Below are 16,170 nucleotides of genomic sequence, written 5' to 3' on the forward strand. Positions count from 1 at the left end.
TCCGCTTCCGCCTGCGGGGCGGAGCCGCCACCGCCTCCGCCCGCCCCGCGCGCTTTGGCGCGAAGTTCCATCGCGGCGCTGAGGGGACACGGTGAGCTGGGGCCGGGAGCGGGCTCGGGGGACAAAGCGCTCCCGGTGCGGGTGGTAACCGCGCTTTGGGACAGGCTGCCCGGGGAGCCCGGGCACTCGCCCTCGCTGCAGATATCCCAGAACGGTCCGGACGCGATGCTGTGCAGTGTCCTCTGGGACGACCCTGCTGGAGCGGGGAGATGGGAGCGGGCAGAGCGCTGTGGTCTGTTCCAGCCTCGCTCGCCGTGTGAGGGGATCGGGCCGGTCAGGGGCTGTGTGAGGGGATCGGGCCGGTCAGGGGCCGTGTGAGGGGATCGGGCCGGTCAGGGGCCGTGTGAGGGGATCGGGCGGGTCACTGGCTCTGCGGTGCCGCCGGAGCCCCTCGGTGTCCGCGCCGTGTCCCGCCCGGCCCCTCAGCCGCCATGTGCCGCCCGGGCTGGGGCGGTGAACGGCGCTGGGGGCTGTGAGTGGCTTTTGCCCGACTTTCCAGGCAAAAATTATTACTTAGGAGGAAAAAAAAAACAAACCCCAAAAAAAAATTAAAAAAAAAGAAAAACGAAACCAGAAGAATTGAGCGAAAGCAAAATGCCGGTGACGGTCTCAGCCGGCTCGCAGCGAGGTTCGATGTCCCCAGGGCGGGCAGCCGGCCCCGCCATGGCGGTGAGGGCCGGGGAGAGCGGGAATGGAAAAGGAATTGAAGAACAAATCACTACTAAATAAATTCCTTTTTTCCTCATCCCTCGGGGACGGGTGTCTGGGGCTTTGGGGAAGGTGGGTTTCTTTGTGTCAACCACCGTTCTTAATGTATGCCGAAAGAATTGATAGCAATTCTATGTATCTTTCCATCTTTCCTTTTTTTTTTTGTTTTAAATAATAATCAAAAAGCATTTGTTTGTTTGTTTTAGCTTTTTCTTGGGAATCATGAACACCAGGCAGCAAAGCAAACTTATCTACTCCTGGTATGGAAAACCCTTGAGTTCAGACAGAAAGCTGAGGATTTCCCAGTACAAGTAAATAATATTTATTTCTGTTTTGCTAAGGGAAACTTAATAGATGTTTCTTTACCTTTCTGGTGTAGTTGTAGTTTAAGTTAACATGGCAGTCCGTGACAATATGAGTAAGGTTTTGAACATTTTGTTGTAACACTGTATGTATTTAATATAAAAGCATTCAAAAAGCATTAAGCTCTTGAATTATAAACTGTATAGTGTATAAAAAAACATTTAACCAAATCTGTGAATAAGTTTTAACTAACTGAACAACATATGAAAGCTTCTAATCAGGGAATTAAGTTGTAAGCATTGCAAGAAAGGGGCATGACTAACTGTAAAGTTTACAGGACATCAGGCTTAATGATATGTGAATTATGAAGACTGTGAAGTTCTCCTAATGTTCTTGTGTCTATCACTTAATAGGGGGATCCTTATTACATCAGAAAGCAGCAAAACAGAAACCTGTATACAGCTTGGTGACTTTATTTTAGTAGAAGGGGTGAATGCAGATCAGCCTTATGTGGCACAGCTCATGGATTTATATGAAGATGGTAAGAGAACTAAAGACTTACATTCTGTGTGAGAAATTTTAAATTTTTTTAAAGTTAGCTTTTTCCTGGGGGTGTAGTTAGCATTAACAGTATGTCGCTGGCCTAATTTATTAAGAAAATCAAGTTTTGGTAATCATTGCATTTGTATTCACATGCTCCCCCAAATGTTTGGGACTGATGGCTCATTTCAGTTAAATTTGATACATAAATGGAAATTTAAGCACAGTGTAATTTTTACAGTCTTTTTATGTAATTGTCTAATTTAAAAACAGTGGTCCTTGAGGAAGGCAGTCTGAGCTCATGCTTTATGTAGAGATTGGAGATTCCAAATGGAGCAAGAGCACTGCAGCCCTGAAATTTGCATCTCATTAGACATCAGGCAATCTAACAATAAAGTACAAGGCTGAATAAATGGGACTTGTTACTTCTGTCCCTTGCAGAACGACTTGTTTATACAGAGATAGATATGAACAGATGAATCATGGGAGGTTGGTGATACAAAAATTGTCTGAGTCTGAATTGGAAGCTACTCATTAGCTATATCTGATCCTTTTGAGCAGCTTTTGTTCTTTTTTGTGCTGTAATAATAATACTTTGAGGGGTTTTAATCTAATTTACCTTTTAAAAACATAAATACACACAATTCCATTTTGTTTATTTACCAATGCACTTTTTTGTAGCTGAATATTCTTTTCATGCTGGGATGAAACCCTTAAAAACAAGCTATTTCATCAGCAATATTCCCTGGTTTGTCAGCCGGTGAAAAAAGTGTTTCTGGCTTCTGAAAGTACAATGGCACTACAAATAACGTCCTGAAACTTCTCACTTCTCCTTTTATGTCACGGCTTTTGGTTAGGGTTTGAGGAGATCACATCTGTGCCAATAAGGAACCTCTTTGTTTGTGACAGGGAACTGCTGGTCTGCAGCTGGTCTCCAGGTATTCCTGTGACTGAGACCCTGTGCAAGTGTTACCTTAACCCTTAAAATTCTCAACTCTGACATTTTAATTTAGCTTAGAAAATGGGACTTGCAACCTCTTACCAGATGCTTTCTCACATGTGTCCAGGGAGGCTTTCTACCCTGGCTGGCATTTCAGCTAAAGTCTGACACTCTTCACAATAAAATTCTGATGTTCCCTGGCTCTCTCCCTGTTGCAGGTGCCCAGCACAAACGTGCAGTGGTGCAGTGGTTCTGTCGTTTGGAGGAGATCCCTCAGAACAAACGGAAGCTGCTTAAAAGAGAGATTCCTGCCCAGGAGGTGTTTTTTGATCAAGTTCTTGGCTATGACACCGATATAGCTGCAGAGACCATTATTAAAACCATCATGGTATGTACTGCAACCCTTCTGCACAGCGAGGGAAGAAGGAGACAGCAACAGCCCTGAAGTGTAAATTAGAAACTAAGGATTGCATGAGTTGCAGTAATAAGATCTGTGAATAGAAAATAGCTGACTTCTAAGTTAACAGTAAATACTCATGTATGTGTATTTTGATATTTCCTGTTTTTGCAGGTATTACCACTACATCTGGGTGAGGAGCTGCCTATTATCACATTAAACAAGGAACAAACTTTCTATGTCAGACAGTCTTGGGATGGGAAGTGCTTTAAGGTTTTGTCCCCAGACACATTCTCTAAGCTGAAAGAAGCTAACAAGAAAAGAGGTGTCATCACAAACTCTTCAAAAACATCTACTCCTTCGGACATCCTTACACCTGTGAAAAAAGAGACGGAGAGTGTTGTTCGGAGTGCCACAAAACCAAAAAATGCTGATATGGAAATAGAATCCAAACATTCCACTTCCAAGTCCTCCCTTGCTAAGGAGAGGCATTCTCGAAGGGTGGCTAATAACGACATCAAAACCCCAACAGCAAGGAAGAAGCTGGAGTTAAACAGTATGTATATGGCAATATTCTGTCCGTTCAGTAGTTCTGTATATGCTTTGTGCTTCTCCCTTTTGGCTAGTTCAAACTATTGTAACATTCAACATTTTTAACTGCCTTGTTCAGCCTTTGGGATCAGCCCAAGCCTTGTAGGCACATCACTTGTTTGTCTTGTCCGTTGTTTCAAGCACTCTACTGCTGCTGCAAATGTTCTATTTCTATCTGATAAATCTAAATGAAAGTGCTTGTTGACTGAAATGCTACCAGTCAGCCTCACTTGACCTCAGAATGTCCCACTTTCTTTAATCTTCTGACTAATTGTGTACTAAAATGTTTACATTGAGCTGGTTGAATAAACACGTTTGATCCTGTGTAACATGCAATATTTTCAACATGGAACCTGACTAAAGTTGTAAGTGATGGAGGTGAGTTAGAAAACTGAAAAAATCTGTTTGTCTTCCTTTTGTTTAGTAATTATTTAGAGGACGTGCCTTCTTGTGATCCAGTTCCTTGTTACTGGAGGGTTCATTTGCTTTCATTTAAACAACAGTCAGCTGTACCATGTCTTCTGAAAGTTAACCAAACCAGCCATATTGAAGCCTGACAAAAGTTCATTTTGCTTTTCATTTCTAGGTCCCACGAGATCCAAAGCCAAGCTGCTGGGATGTGAAGTTTTGGGTCTTTTGGATGATGACTGTGATGCCGTAGCACCATTAGAACCATCAGCCCCTAAAAGAAAAGTGAAATTCACAGGTGAAATTTTAGGCTCACCACCAAAGATCCCCTGCAGCAATGCTAAGTCCAAGCCAACATGTGAGACTGTGGAGCACCGTCAGAGGTCCAGTGACACCATAAGATTGTCCCCCTACACTAAAGTCAAAGATTTCCATGAAAAAGACTGGAATCTTGATGAGGAAGATGACATTCTGTTATCGTAAGTGACAGCATTTTTATCCTTGTTTTTATATGGGATTGCTATTCATATGAAGCTCTCTTAAAACACATTTATGGAAAACTTCTGGAGAGAAAAGTAGGTGAAGTCTCTGCATGGGCCATGTTTTGTCTGTTGAGAACAAGGAGAGGAGGGAGAGAGCCTCAGCAGTGACAAGTGCACTGTGATGAAGCATTAGGAAATGTTACCTGGAGGTGAATGAATGATCAGGGAGATCCAAAGGGGACTTGACTTCCCAGATGGAAAAGCAGTTCATGGTTCCAAGAACAGAGGGATGATGTTGGAAATGGGAATGGTAGGATGATATGAAAGGAAACTGAAGCCGTGTTGATGGTCGTTCTCATGATGATTGTACCCACCAACATGGATGAAAATCCATTTCCCTGCACTCCATAATCAAGGCTCAGATGTGCCTGACTTGTGACAGGGATGCTGGACTGTAGAAAGTGGTTTGACTGGCCTCAGGAGAGTCTTCTCCTGAGAATTCTATGTATACTTCCATTTGTTTGTATACTTCATGAGAATTGTATGTATACTTCCATGCTAATTTTTACATAGGAAAGAAATCAAAGCCCAAAAAGCACAGCTATACAAGTATATCTTAACACAATCTTTAAAAATGGCATAAAGTGGGAGAGGAGAAGAATGGAACAGACTTTCTTGTGCAAAATGTTGCAAGACATTTCCTCCTTTTCAAGAGTAAAAATGTGGATGCAACAATGGAATTTCCACCTTTTTTTTGTCACTAATTATATATAGCATAAAAATGTTTACCTTTCATTGATAAGGTAGTGGCATTTCAGTAGCATTTATAGATCTTAAAAAACTTCCAAGAACTGTCAACAAATAACAAAAGCATCTGTAATTGATTTCATTTTGTACTTTGAACCAGTAGGGAAGTTGTGTAGTAGCAGTAAAACGTTTCGGTGGCAGGGATGAAGAAGGACCCAAGAAGACAACCAAGAATATCAGAACACAAAGAGAAAAATATATTCCAAAGGCCAAATCTAAGAGATGCCCAAAGGAGATAATTTTTTTCTTATCTTTCACTTAAGAAAAATATAGGCAAAACCCCACACTTCTCAATAAAATAAAACCACTGCTGTTCTGAGCCCCCGTCCCTTCATTTGGCAGTGCAAAATACAGCAAATATTTTGTTTTCCTTGGAAAAGATGTATTGAAGACACAGTGCAGGAGGGGGGGAAATTGTGCTGCCAGCATCCATGCCATAGCCAATCTGTAAATAACAAATAAGAATTCATGCTGGATGGACAGTGGTAACAATTGAGCCTGAAGTTTGAAAGGCCTTCTCTGTGTCTTTGCAAGTGTGATGCAAAGAGAGGGAATACAACCAGCTTTGTTTTCTTTCTTTGCAGTTTAGTTGGATATCAGAAACCAAGCAGCCAGATGCCTGTGCTGACCCCTCGTTCTCGCAGAACATGTGCACAGAAAACCAGTGCTCTCATTGCAGAGCAGATCAGGTAAAAACCCTGCAGCCATGATCTCCTGTCAGATTGCTCTTGAGAGCTGCAAGCCTTGAGAGCTTGAGGCCTTGAGAGCTTCTCTGCCTTAATATTGAAATGCAAATGGTTCCAGAAGCACAGCTTAATTGCAGCTTGAGTAAAAACTGGTTTGTGTTCAGAAACATAAAGCTGACTCATGGTGTTCTTCAGAAAACTGACTTCTTTTAAACCAGTCTGTTAAAAAGCCATGGAAAATTAGCAGCTGGAGTAGAAAATGTTTTGGTTTGCTGATTACAAGAACTCCAGAAAAAGATGAAAGTGTACAAATGTTGCTCTGTTATGTTGTCCTAGGGTGACGTTATGATGCTTGTATCCCCATTCATATGGGGATATGTAGACTTATATGTATTTTTTTAAAGCTTAAATCATTTCTCTTTCTCATAGCATGTTGGACCAGGAAGATTTTTCATCTGGCTCTGACAGTTCCTACTCTTCAAGTAGTGAGGAAGAGGAGGATGATGATGACGTGCCCTGTACACCAGAAAAAACCCCTAAATCTAGCAAAATATTCAGCACCCCAAAATCTTCAAGGAAGTCAGCAGTTCACACTCCTGCAAAGACACCGAAGAAAACTGTAAGGTTCCACATAAAAGAAGTATTATTATTACTGAGCCATTTATTTGAATGCTTGATGCCTGTGTACCAGAGTAAAGTATCTGAATCCCTTAGCTTTTGGTGAAGCATTATCTGGATTAATTTAATCTTTGATATGAGTAGGTTCTGGAAATATATAAACCATTTGCATGTTGTCAGTATTGTTACAATATTGATCAGAAAACTGTAGCCTAAACAGGGAAATTACTGGCTTGGATGCTGTTTCTTAAGAACCAGATCATTCTGTTACGCAGCACTTCAGAAAAGGACTAACAACTCAAAAATTCTTCAGACATTTAAAAGGTGTAATTGTCACCACCCCCTTTGCAGTTTCCTTTTTCTCTTAGGAAGAAAATACCATAAGGCTTGTTTGGTAATTCCCTGTGTAAATCCTGTTTCTCAGTTCATCTTGTGCTCTGGCATAAGTAATGCTAAATCATCAATGATTTGTTCCCAACAGAAATTGCTGCTTGTAGAAAATCTGCTTGAGGTTGTAAATTTTCTTTGCAGCCTTTACAGGGCACACCCAGAACCCCCCGGACACCCCGGAATGCAACTCCAGAAATTCCCAGGCGTGTCCAGGCAGCCCAGGAACCAGCCAGTGTACTGGAAGAAGCCAGATTAAGGTAACCTGTGCTCAGGATCATCTTTATTTTGCATCAGGTGTGCTGAAATGGGGAATGTCATCTTTACCATTTAGAATAAAATAGGTAAAAATAGGTAAATACTCTTCTGATCCAAGAAGAGTATTTAATAATGTACAGTACAATATTAGCTTTACAAATAATGGTAGTATTTACAATACTACTTCAGCAATTTCAAGTTATTTTAACTAGTCCATGGTAAGTTCTTCAGAATTAGGTATCTTTATTCTGTGCAACATTAGAAAAACAAAGATCCTTTCTGATTAGCTGTAGATTGTAAAGGTACAATATTTGTCTCATCTTGGTGCATGAAAAAGCTTTACAGGTATCACTGTAGATCTTCACAGTGGGGAAAAGAAAGGCATTCAGGACTGACTATTTTTCAAACTGGGTTTTAGTTCTTTTTGCTCTAAGCAGCTTCTCCTGTTTTATCCTACCTTTGCACTGACTTACAAATAGTGACTTAAAACAGATGGATCTTTATTGCTGCATAAATTAAGAGCACATAGAGAGAGACTAGGCTGTTTCTTTTGGGATACTTGACATTGATGCTCAGACTTAAAAGTATGTAAGAGAGATTTGGAAAACTCCACACAGGAGGAAGGTGAGCATCTGCCTGTTTGTTTGCATCAGTTCTTCAGAGAGAACAGCAGTTTTAATTTTCTTTTTCTTTTTTAATTCAAAGGCTGCATGTTTCTGCTATCCCAGAATCTCTGCCTTGTCGTGAGGAAGAATTCCAGGATATCTATAACTTTGTGGAAAGCAAACTTATTGATGGCACAGGAGGGTGAGTTTGACAAGTCTGTGACCAAGATCACATTTTTGTTTATGGCATAACAGCAGTCAGATTATATATTTTTACTTAATATTTATTACTTATATTTAAAAAGTTATCATCATTTAAAATTCCTCATTCATTTTTCCTGTTTTTTTCTTCCTTAAGTGGTGTTGTGTGTAGAAATAAAGTGGGCTTCTTTATTCTACAGATTCAAATTAAAGACCAAATTATAACTGGTCAGTTTTAGAAGTCTGGAAAACTATTTATTTCTTTTAAAAAAAGGCAAATTACATTTATAAAATGTTTTAGGTTGTTAACTGCTTCAGTAATAATAAGAATCCTCATGATCCTCCAAGGTGTTACGTGTCTCAGATTGTAAATAAAGATGTAGGCAGTTGCCTGAAGTGTCAGTATTCAAGACTGGGGTCAGGGGTCAGGAATTCCAGCTCATTAATCCCAGGAGTTGTTACCATTTTGCTCAGTCTGCTGAAGAGGCACTCTCCTTTTGTAGGTGCATGTACATTTCTGGAGTGCCTGGAACAGGTAAAACTGCCACTGTTCATGAAGTAATTCGGTGTCTTCAGCAAGCTGCAGAAAATGAGGAACTGCCACCATTCCAGTTTGTGGAGATCAATGGCATGAAGCTGACAGATCCTCACCAAGCCTATGTGCAGATATTAGAGGTAAGGAAAGTGTTTTCAGTGGCTCCTGGGTTTGAAAGAAGAGATCTTACACTTTCCTATCACATCCTTGATATGTTACAGTGTTCAAGGCACTTATCAGTACTTCCCAGTCCCTCCCAGAGACTGTGTGCTTTTATCTTAGAGCAGGTTAGAAAAGAATTAACTTAAGGCCTTAGCTATCTTGAATTGTTTTGCTTTCTGCTGCATAAGGGTAGTGGCTGAGAAATAGCCTGGTTTATTGCATCTACTCATCTAAAAAAATTAAACCAGCTTTTTATATTTTCCTATGGTGTAACTTTTTCTGCTCGTCTGCTTGAACAGCTACTAAGGTGACAACTCTGAAAGTCAGTGTGGCAGTGGAATAATTACTGAGGGGGTCTTAATGGTTAATTGGTCAGACATAATAGTAATTCAGCTAAAGAGGGGCCATCTCTGTCAACAAAGTGTATTTCTGATATCCATGACAAACCAGTCTGCAGTATCCATCTAGGACTACTGCTTGTGTTGTATGGGTGGGAATGAATCTTCTGAGGACTGGATTAAGATCACCCAGTAGGCATTAAACAGTAACTACTCCAAAGCTTTCTCAGTCTAGGCTAACTTTAAACCAGTGACCTGGAAACTAAATGATTTCCTGAAGCATCTGTTCCATTTTAATATAAACTTCTGCTCCATTTATTTAAGTTTGGCATCATCTTTCTGAGCAGGCAGTGGCATGCATTAGTGTCCTAGTGTCCCAGTCCTCATAGTTGGGAGTTAAATTTGCATCTTTGCATCCTTTCCTCAAACCAGCTTAGACATTGTCTTGCTGAGGGATTTGCTGAGGCCAGGCCTCTGTTTCTTTAGCATAGTGAGAGGCTTCCTGACAATTACCTTATTTCATGGTAGTGTGAATGTATTTTATCATCCTTTGTTCCTATCCCATTCAGCATCAAATCTGAAAATGAATAAAGAATAGGCCTTTGGAAGTACAATCTGTTGCCCCCTACTAGTCCTGAACTCTAAGGCAGCCCAGTGAAATATCCTTTAGGGGAGTACAAAGTCACATGAACCTCGTACTTCTCCAATTCCTTCTGCCTCAGCTACTGTCAAAGAGCCCTTAGTAAGAGCTAGGCTGCTGCTGCTCTCCTGATTGCTGCAGGTCCTGATCCAGTTTGCTGATGTTTCTTTGCATGACTGAAGCGAATTCTGGAGCTTCCCTTCTGCAGTTAGCTCACTGCTGTAGGAAAGTTTAGAGATGGAACGGGGACTGGAAGCCCTGGACAGATGAAAGAGATAAGGTTAAATACCTGGGTACAGTAAGAGTCCATTTCCACCATAGCAACTCAGCTCTGTGGTATATTGGATACTCGGCTCCAGAGCTGCAGAATCAGGGTCCTCTGGGATTCAGCTCCTTTCTGTGACTGATTTGGACTGTCCTGACTGAATTGGAAACATGAAACAAGTAGAGGTTATACATTAATCTTGTGCTCTGGCTTGTTCAGTAACTATCAGATCTTAGATTTATAAGAGATTTTAGAAAAGAAATAGTTTTCAAATGCAGTCTCCATTTGGCTTTATTGCTGGACTTTGCACTATGATGAACAATTTATTCAGCATCTGCAGTTAATTTTGAAATGCTATGCTTTGATTTCTGGGTATCTTTGGACTTGAAAGGGAAGAGGTAATATACAGTCAGCTGATCTGTTCTGCCACATAGTTGCGAAAGGTATTGCAGATATTTTTTTAGTTCACAGTTGAATAAATTTAATTATAGATCCTGCTGATGATTCATTAGAATTTTAATAGCAGTCCAAGATTACTCAAGTCAGGCTATTCTTCTCAGCTGACTTAGGTTTTCAGTAGGTGTGTGTATTCAGAGATACCCTAGAGATATGCTGGGTTTAGAGCCCTCTAGACTGGGTGGGTTCAGGATTTCTTAGTGATTCTAAGACAAATTGCAGAGAATTCTGTGGGCCTTTCTTTGTAGCTATGCATTTTTTTGTTTCTCATTTATGGGCAGTTCTTGGTAGACCAGAGTGTCTTATGAGCTACTTTCTCAGTTTTTTTTACTCCCTCTTGGAAAAAATAATCCAGGTGATTGTTAAGGAGTGAAAGTTTGTATTTCCAGGTGTTTGGTGTGATTAACTGCAATATTTGTTCAATCCTTGTGCAGTTCTTGACAGGTCAGAAGGTGACAGCAACCCATGCTGCAGTACTGCTGGCAAAGCTGTTCAGTACACCTGGACCAAAGAGGAAGACCACAGTGCTGATAGTGGATGAGGTGAGACAAAGAATCCTTTGTTTACTTTCCTCCAAGGATTGTAAAAAGTGAGTTTTTGGTGGATGGAAAATTATGCATGCTTTGAGTGTATCACATGTGATGTAACAGGAATAGACTTAGGAGAGAGGAGATGCAAGTAGTTCCTCTTACCTATTTAAATTCAGTTTCCTAAAAAGGCTGAGTATCCTGTTGCCATGTTGTTCTCTGCCTTGGATTTCATATGGGTTTTATGTTTTGTTATTCCAAGATGTGGAATAAGTTGTTTGTCAATTCTAAATACCAGGGGATTCAATTGTATTTTGTTTGTAAGCTGCTGCTTTTCCAGTGGGAAAACTCACAGAGAAATAAGTCACACCCAATTTTGAAAAACCTTGAATGTGCTATGTTGAGTAATAATCATATACACTCTTATTTTTGCTGTAAGCTAATTCAGGTTCTCACTTGGAGGGGCTTTGAATCTTGTTAGATATATTAGTATCACAGTACTGTTTTAAAACTCCAGCTGTTTAACATTTACTGTCCAAGTATCCAGTAGGATGTGCTTTTCCAAAAGAGACTAGAGCCCTAATTCAGCAAATGCAGTCCTGTTAGTAGATGGATAAAGGAAGGGCAACAGAGACAGCTTGTTCAGAATCATGTGAGAAATCTTCTGTGGCAGAGCTGGTTCTCAAACCCCCATCAGGTATTGTAAATAAGAGGCCATTCCTTTTTCCAGTCTGATTCTTTTTATCCCTGCAGCTTGATCTGCTGTGGACCCGGAAGCAGAACGTGATGTACAATTTATTTGACTGGCCAACCCAGAAGCACTCCAAGCTAATCATCCTGGCCATTGCCAACACCATGGACCTGCCAGAGAGAATCATGATGAACAGAGTAGCAAGCAGGCTGGTATGTTCTAGCAGTTCTGTTGCTGTGCCATAAAAGGAGAACAGATTAAATACTGGATGCAATCAAAAGCAATCCAGGAGAAAAGTAGGACCGGTTATATCAGAAGCTGAACAATGTTTTTTATAATTTCCTCTCCAGAGGACTGATAATGAACATATAAATCTAAGTTCAGGAGCCTGTTTGCTAATCAGGTATTATGCTGATACATAATGTTCTTGTAAGAATGAAATAAATATATGGATGCCTAAGATCTGGATAATCAAATGCTGTGCTTCATGGTTAAGCTTCTTACTCTGGAGTTCAGAACAATTCTCTTCTGGTTTTCCTTCCTCTTTCCCCTTTCATTCCAGGCACCTACTTACTTCTCTGTTTGCCAGCATCAGTTGGTAGATTATATAAAGGTATCCAACAAAGAAAATTGGATGCACTCTCCACTTGTTTTGAATGTTTTCCTAGGTCATCTCACCACGGCTCTGAAAAGTGATTTGCAAAAACAGTGCTCTGTGCCTCTATCCTTCCATGACTCAAAAGCAGCTCCACAGGGTGTGAATTGCTTTCCCCCACCTACTAAACCCACTGCAGATCAGCTGAGTCCATACAGTCACAAGAGAAGTTTTGCATAAGAAATTCAAAACTCGGGTCTCCTGTAGGATGAAAGGCAGTGCACCATCTGTAACATAGATTGTCCTCATCTGAGGGCTGTTCTTACTGGCTTGAGCCAGAAGAGGGTTTTAATTCTTGGCTGATGGCTAACTTGAAGTCAACACACACATATACAGATTAGCTAAAGGAGACATGAATATTTTTCCACAGCTGCTGCTGTTATTGTGTTAAAAATAACATGTAGACAGATTATTTTTGTATAGGGGAGCTCTCATTTGTTTAAAAGGTTTTTGTAAGAGAAATCTGAATTCTGATAGCAGCTTCACTTGCTCCTCGGGCCATTCAGTGGGGAGATCCAACCAGTGGTCCTCACTGAGCCACAGTTTTGTGGATTTGTACATTTGTTTCACAAATGTGTTTGATTAAAGCCTGTCACTAGGAGGGAAAGGATGTGAAAAACTAATTGCCCTACCAGAAAAAGTAAAAGTAACCACACAGGCCATGCTTCAGCAGTTGAGAGTTTTCCAGCCCCACAAACACTTCTCACTGTGTTGTGTCATTTGTTGTAGGGCCTCACCAGAATGTCCTTTCAGCCCTACACCTACAAACAGTTACAGCAGATTGTTTCATCCAGACTGAAGGGAGTGAAGGCATTTGAAGACGATGCAGTTCAGCTGGTTTCCAGAAAGGTGAGTCCAGAGCAGATAAATGTCCTTCATGTTGCACTGGGTGCAAAGTGTGGGGACAGCAGGGAGACTTTTGTCACAGCTGTTAGACCTGGTTCTGTGGTTGTGTCCTATATTGGAGGCAAGTATTGGGGCACAGTTAGGCTGTACATTATCCAGGGTATTTTCTCAGAAGAGATTGCTAGAGCAGTGTCCTTGCTTTTTCCACCTACTCTGAGAAGGCAGCAGCATATTCCAGGAGCTGAAGGCATGACAAGAGTCGTGATGATAAGATGTCAACTGTCTCCACTGTTTAGCATAATGTGAGTCATTGGAGAATCCTGAAAAAGATAACATGCCAGTGGCAGTGGAAATAGCCTTATAAATTTTATTTCTCAAGATGTTCAGTGCTCTGTCATAATAGATAATACATGTTCTTGTTTGCAAGCCTTAATACTCAGTTGTACAAAACATAAGTAATGCATTGGGGATCAGTGGCTTCTCAAATTGAGATATGTACACTGCTAATGTTAGTAGCTCTATATTAAAGTAAATTAGTAAAGTAAATGTTAGTAGCTCTATATTAAAGTAATCTATTAAAATTATGTCAAAACAACCTACCTCATTGTAGGATTAAAAAAGAGTGCTCATAAATATGTCAGAAGTAAATACAAGCCTGTGTTTTGTTGTGAAGGAACCACCTCTCTGTAAGAATAATAGTGAGGATTTGCAGAGGAATAATTGCAGTGTTTTTCTAGTATGAGTTTCTTCAGAAATACAAAAATATACCTTACAATTAGATTTTCTACAGGGTTTCTCATTCTTGGCCCCAGCTGGGTTCTAGGGCTTTTGGATATTACCAGCATCTGCTGGGAAAATAGGCCAGTACTATATGTTGTGTTGAATGTTCATAGCTTTATTAAAACTGTAAAGCACAATTGGGGTTTTAACAAGTATTCAGCTTCAGAAATTTCAGACACCTAAAAATTTTCAGGCACTTGTAACAGTAAATTGACTATCCTGGATATTTCTTTGAGACCTTCTAAAATTATTAGTGTACTCTTAAAATCAGTATTTTAATGAGTGTAGAAAAACTGAGTTTTTTGGTGTCATAGCCACCCCCCCCTTTTTTTTTCCTTTTTCATGAGCCTGTATTATGATAAAGGTCTTCACTGATAATTCAACTGATACTTCTGAAAGCTTTTGGTGTTGAAGGGAACTGCTCACCTTTAATTTTTTTTAACCTCTGACTCTGTTACAGAAGAAAGTTCAGCCTTGAATTTATGATGACCAGATCAGGGTGGGGGTGTGGGAAATGTGCGGAGTTGCTTCTGTTGGTTTTGGTCAGTAAGCTTTGTTTTTCAGGATCTGGGATTGTAGAGATGTATTGCTCTTGCACTGGGTGCTCAGGGTGTTTGGGTTGGTTTGTCTGTTGGTTGTTGCTAAACTGTGTCCCCAGCAGTTTGGAAACGCTGTCCCACACGTGTGACGTTCCCTTGCAGGTGGCAGCGCTGTCGGGGGACGCGCGGCGGTGCCTGGATATCTGCAGAAGGGCCACGGAGATCTGCGAGTTGGCCAGGCAGAAGAGAGCCCCGGAGATCGTCAGGATGGCCCACGTGACTGAAGCCATAGATGAAATGTTCTCATCACCATATGTCAGTGCAATCAGGTAAAAATATTTCCTTTGCTTTTGTGTCCCTTTCACGGCACTAGTTTTTCACAAACAAAAATTATTCCAGAATTGCAGGCTGTGATACAATGGCCACTTGTGACATAAACTGCCCAGCCTGCGTTTAAATATGTAGCTCCCAAAGATTTCCCCTTCCAGACTTCTCCTGATGTTTCATGGGTTCTGAACTTCACAAATGGATTTTTGTCTCTTTTGTTTTTTGACTCAGGAATGCTTCTTTGTATGAACAAATCTTCTTGAAAGCAATTTTGGCAGAGTTTCGCAGGGCAGGAGTTGAGGAGGCGACAGTTCAACAGGTATGGGGCTTTTTTGCTACTGACACCAGTGATCTGGATCACAAGGTGGTTTTATTTTTTTTGGCCTGCATGTTAAAACATCTCATGTTTCTACCCTAACATGCTTTATAACAGGAAGAATCAAAGAGAAGCTGAAATTACTAGGCAACAGTCCAAAGAGGAAAACTGAAAGTTGATTCCAAGTTGTGCATCACTGTTTTTCCCTCATAGAGGCAGATATGTCACTGGTAGCTTTGGTTTTTTTTAGTAGACCCATAAAATACTGGGTGCCAGCAGAGCTGTGAAGACTCTGGAGTAGTCATGAGTAGTGTGGAAACTAAATGTTAATGCTTATACAAAGATGTAATTCTAAACATTTTTATAGAGAATTACAGCATCTAAACAGGCTGGAGCTATTTTATCTCCCCTCCATGGATGTGGGGGGAAGGCAGCTTCTCACTATGTCACCTTGTCACTCAGTTGCAGCAGGCAGGGAACATAACCTATGTCCTTTTTCTCAACAGATCTACCACCACTACGTGGCCTTGTGCAGGGTGGAAGGCCTGCAGAGCCCCACGGTGTCAGAAATCATGGCAATTTGTTCAAGGCTGGGTGCCTGCAGGCTCTTGCTGGTGGAGGCCAGCAATAAATATCTGCACGTGCGGGTGCGACTGAACCTCAGCCAGGATGATGTCATGTATGCACTCAGGGAGGAATAAAGCAAAAGAGATTTTATTGCTTTTAATATGTATAAATATTTTAAATATCGTCTATTTTTTTTTTTAATTATTGATAAAATGGAAATAGTGAAATGTATTTTTTTAAAGGCTTTGCTTATTTGTTTGATGCATGAAAGCACTCTTTTAATAATAAAGAATTAATTTTAAAGCATTTTATGTATTTCAGACTATTTCTTTGTAGAAGTATTTTTAAGTGCTGGTAGCTGATCTCCTTTTAACTGAGGTGTATGAACTTGGGATGGATTATTTGAAGATTATTTGCATAACTTTTTTTTAAGGCTCATGGTGTCTTTGGCATTCTGTAGATTTCCCTCAGTGACGTTTTTATCCAATGAAAGGCATTGTTAAAACGGGCTTAAACTTTGTCTTACTAACATAGT

General features: G+C 40.6%; 1 protein-coding gene across 2 annotated transcripts; it reads left to right on the plus strand.

Annotated features, from left to right (window-relative positions):
• Positions 1 to 40: 40 nt before the first annotated feature.
• On the plus strand, positions 41 to 15,941 carry ORC1 (origin recognition complex subunit 1). Of its 2 annotated transcripts, none has more exons than XM_030953461.1 (17): positions 41 to 91; positions 975 to 1,079; positions 1,485 to 1,612; positions 2,770 to 2,939; positions 3,123 to 3,504; positions 4,126 to 4,426; positions 5,821 to 5,925; positions 6,352 to 6,541; positions 7,072 to 7,187; positions 7,891 to 7,992; positions 8,495 to 8,666; positions 10,822 to 10,929; positions 11,668 to 11,817; positions 12,990 to 13,109; positions 14,588 to 14,754; positions 14,984 to 15,071; positions 15,575 to 15,941. In XM_030953461.1, exons 2-17 carry the CDS (start codon positions 991 to 993, stop codon positions 15,767 to 15,769), a joined length of 2,583 nt encoding a protein of 860 aa, XP_030809321.1. In that variant the 5' UTR covers positions 41 to 91; positions 975 to 990; the 3' UTR covers positions 15,770 to 15,941. The 2 variants fall into 2 exon arrangements, with proteins under 2 accessions (XP_030809321.1, XP_030809319.1); XM_030953459.1 differs by lacking the exon at positions 41 to 91 and adding an exon at positions 139 to 292.
• The last annotated feature ends 229 nt before the right edge of the window (positions 15,942 to 16,170 follow it).

Source organism: Camarhynchus parvulus, chromosome 8 (genome assembly GCF_901933205.1).
Source record: "Camarhynchus parvulus chromosome 8, STF_HiC, whole genome shotgun sequence".
Classification (NCBI taxonomy): Eukaryota; Metazoa; Chordata; class Aves; order Passeriformes; family Thraupidae; genus Camarhynchus; species Camarhynchus parvulus.

Coding starts and splice junctions, on each gene's coding strand:
- ORC1 (XM_030953459.1), top strand. CDS start 270: ATGGGAGCGGGCAGAGCGCTGTG. Junction 293..974: donor GGAGCGGGCAGAGCGCTGTG/GTCTGTTCCAGC, acceptor TGTTTGTTTTAG/CTTTTTCTTGGGAATCATGA. Junction 8,667..10,821: donor CCTATGTGCAGATATTAGAG/GTAAGGAAAGTG, acceptor ATCCTTGTGCAG/TTCTTGACAGGTCAGAAGGT.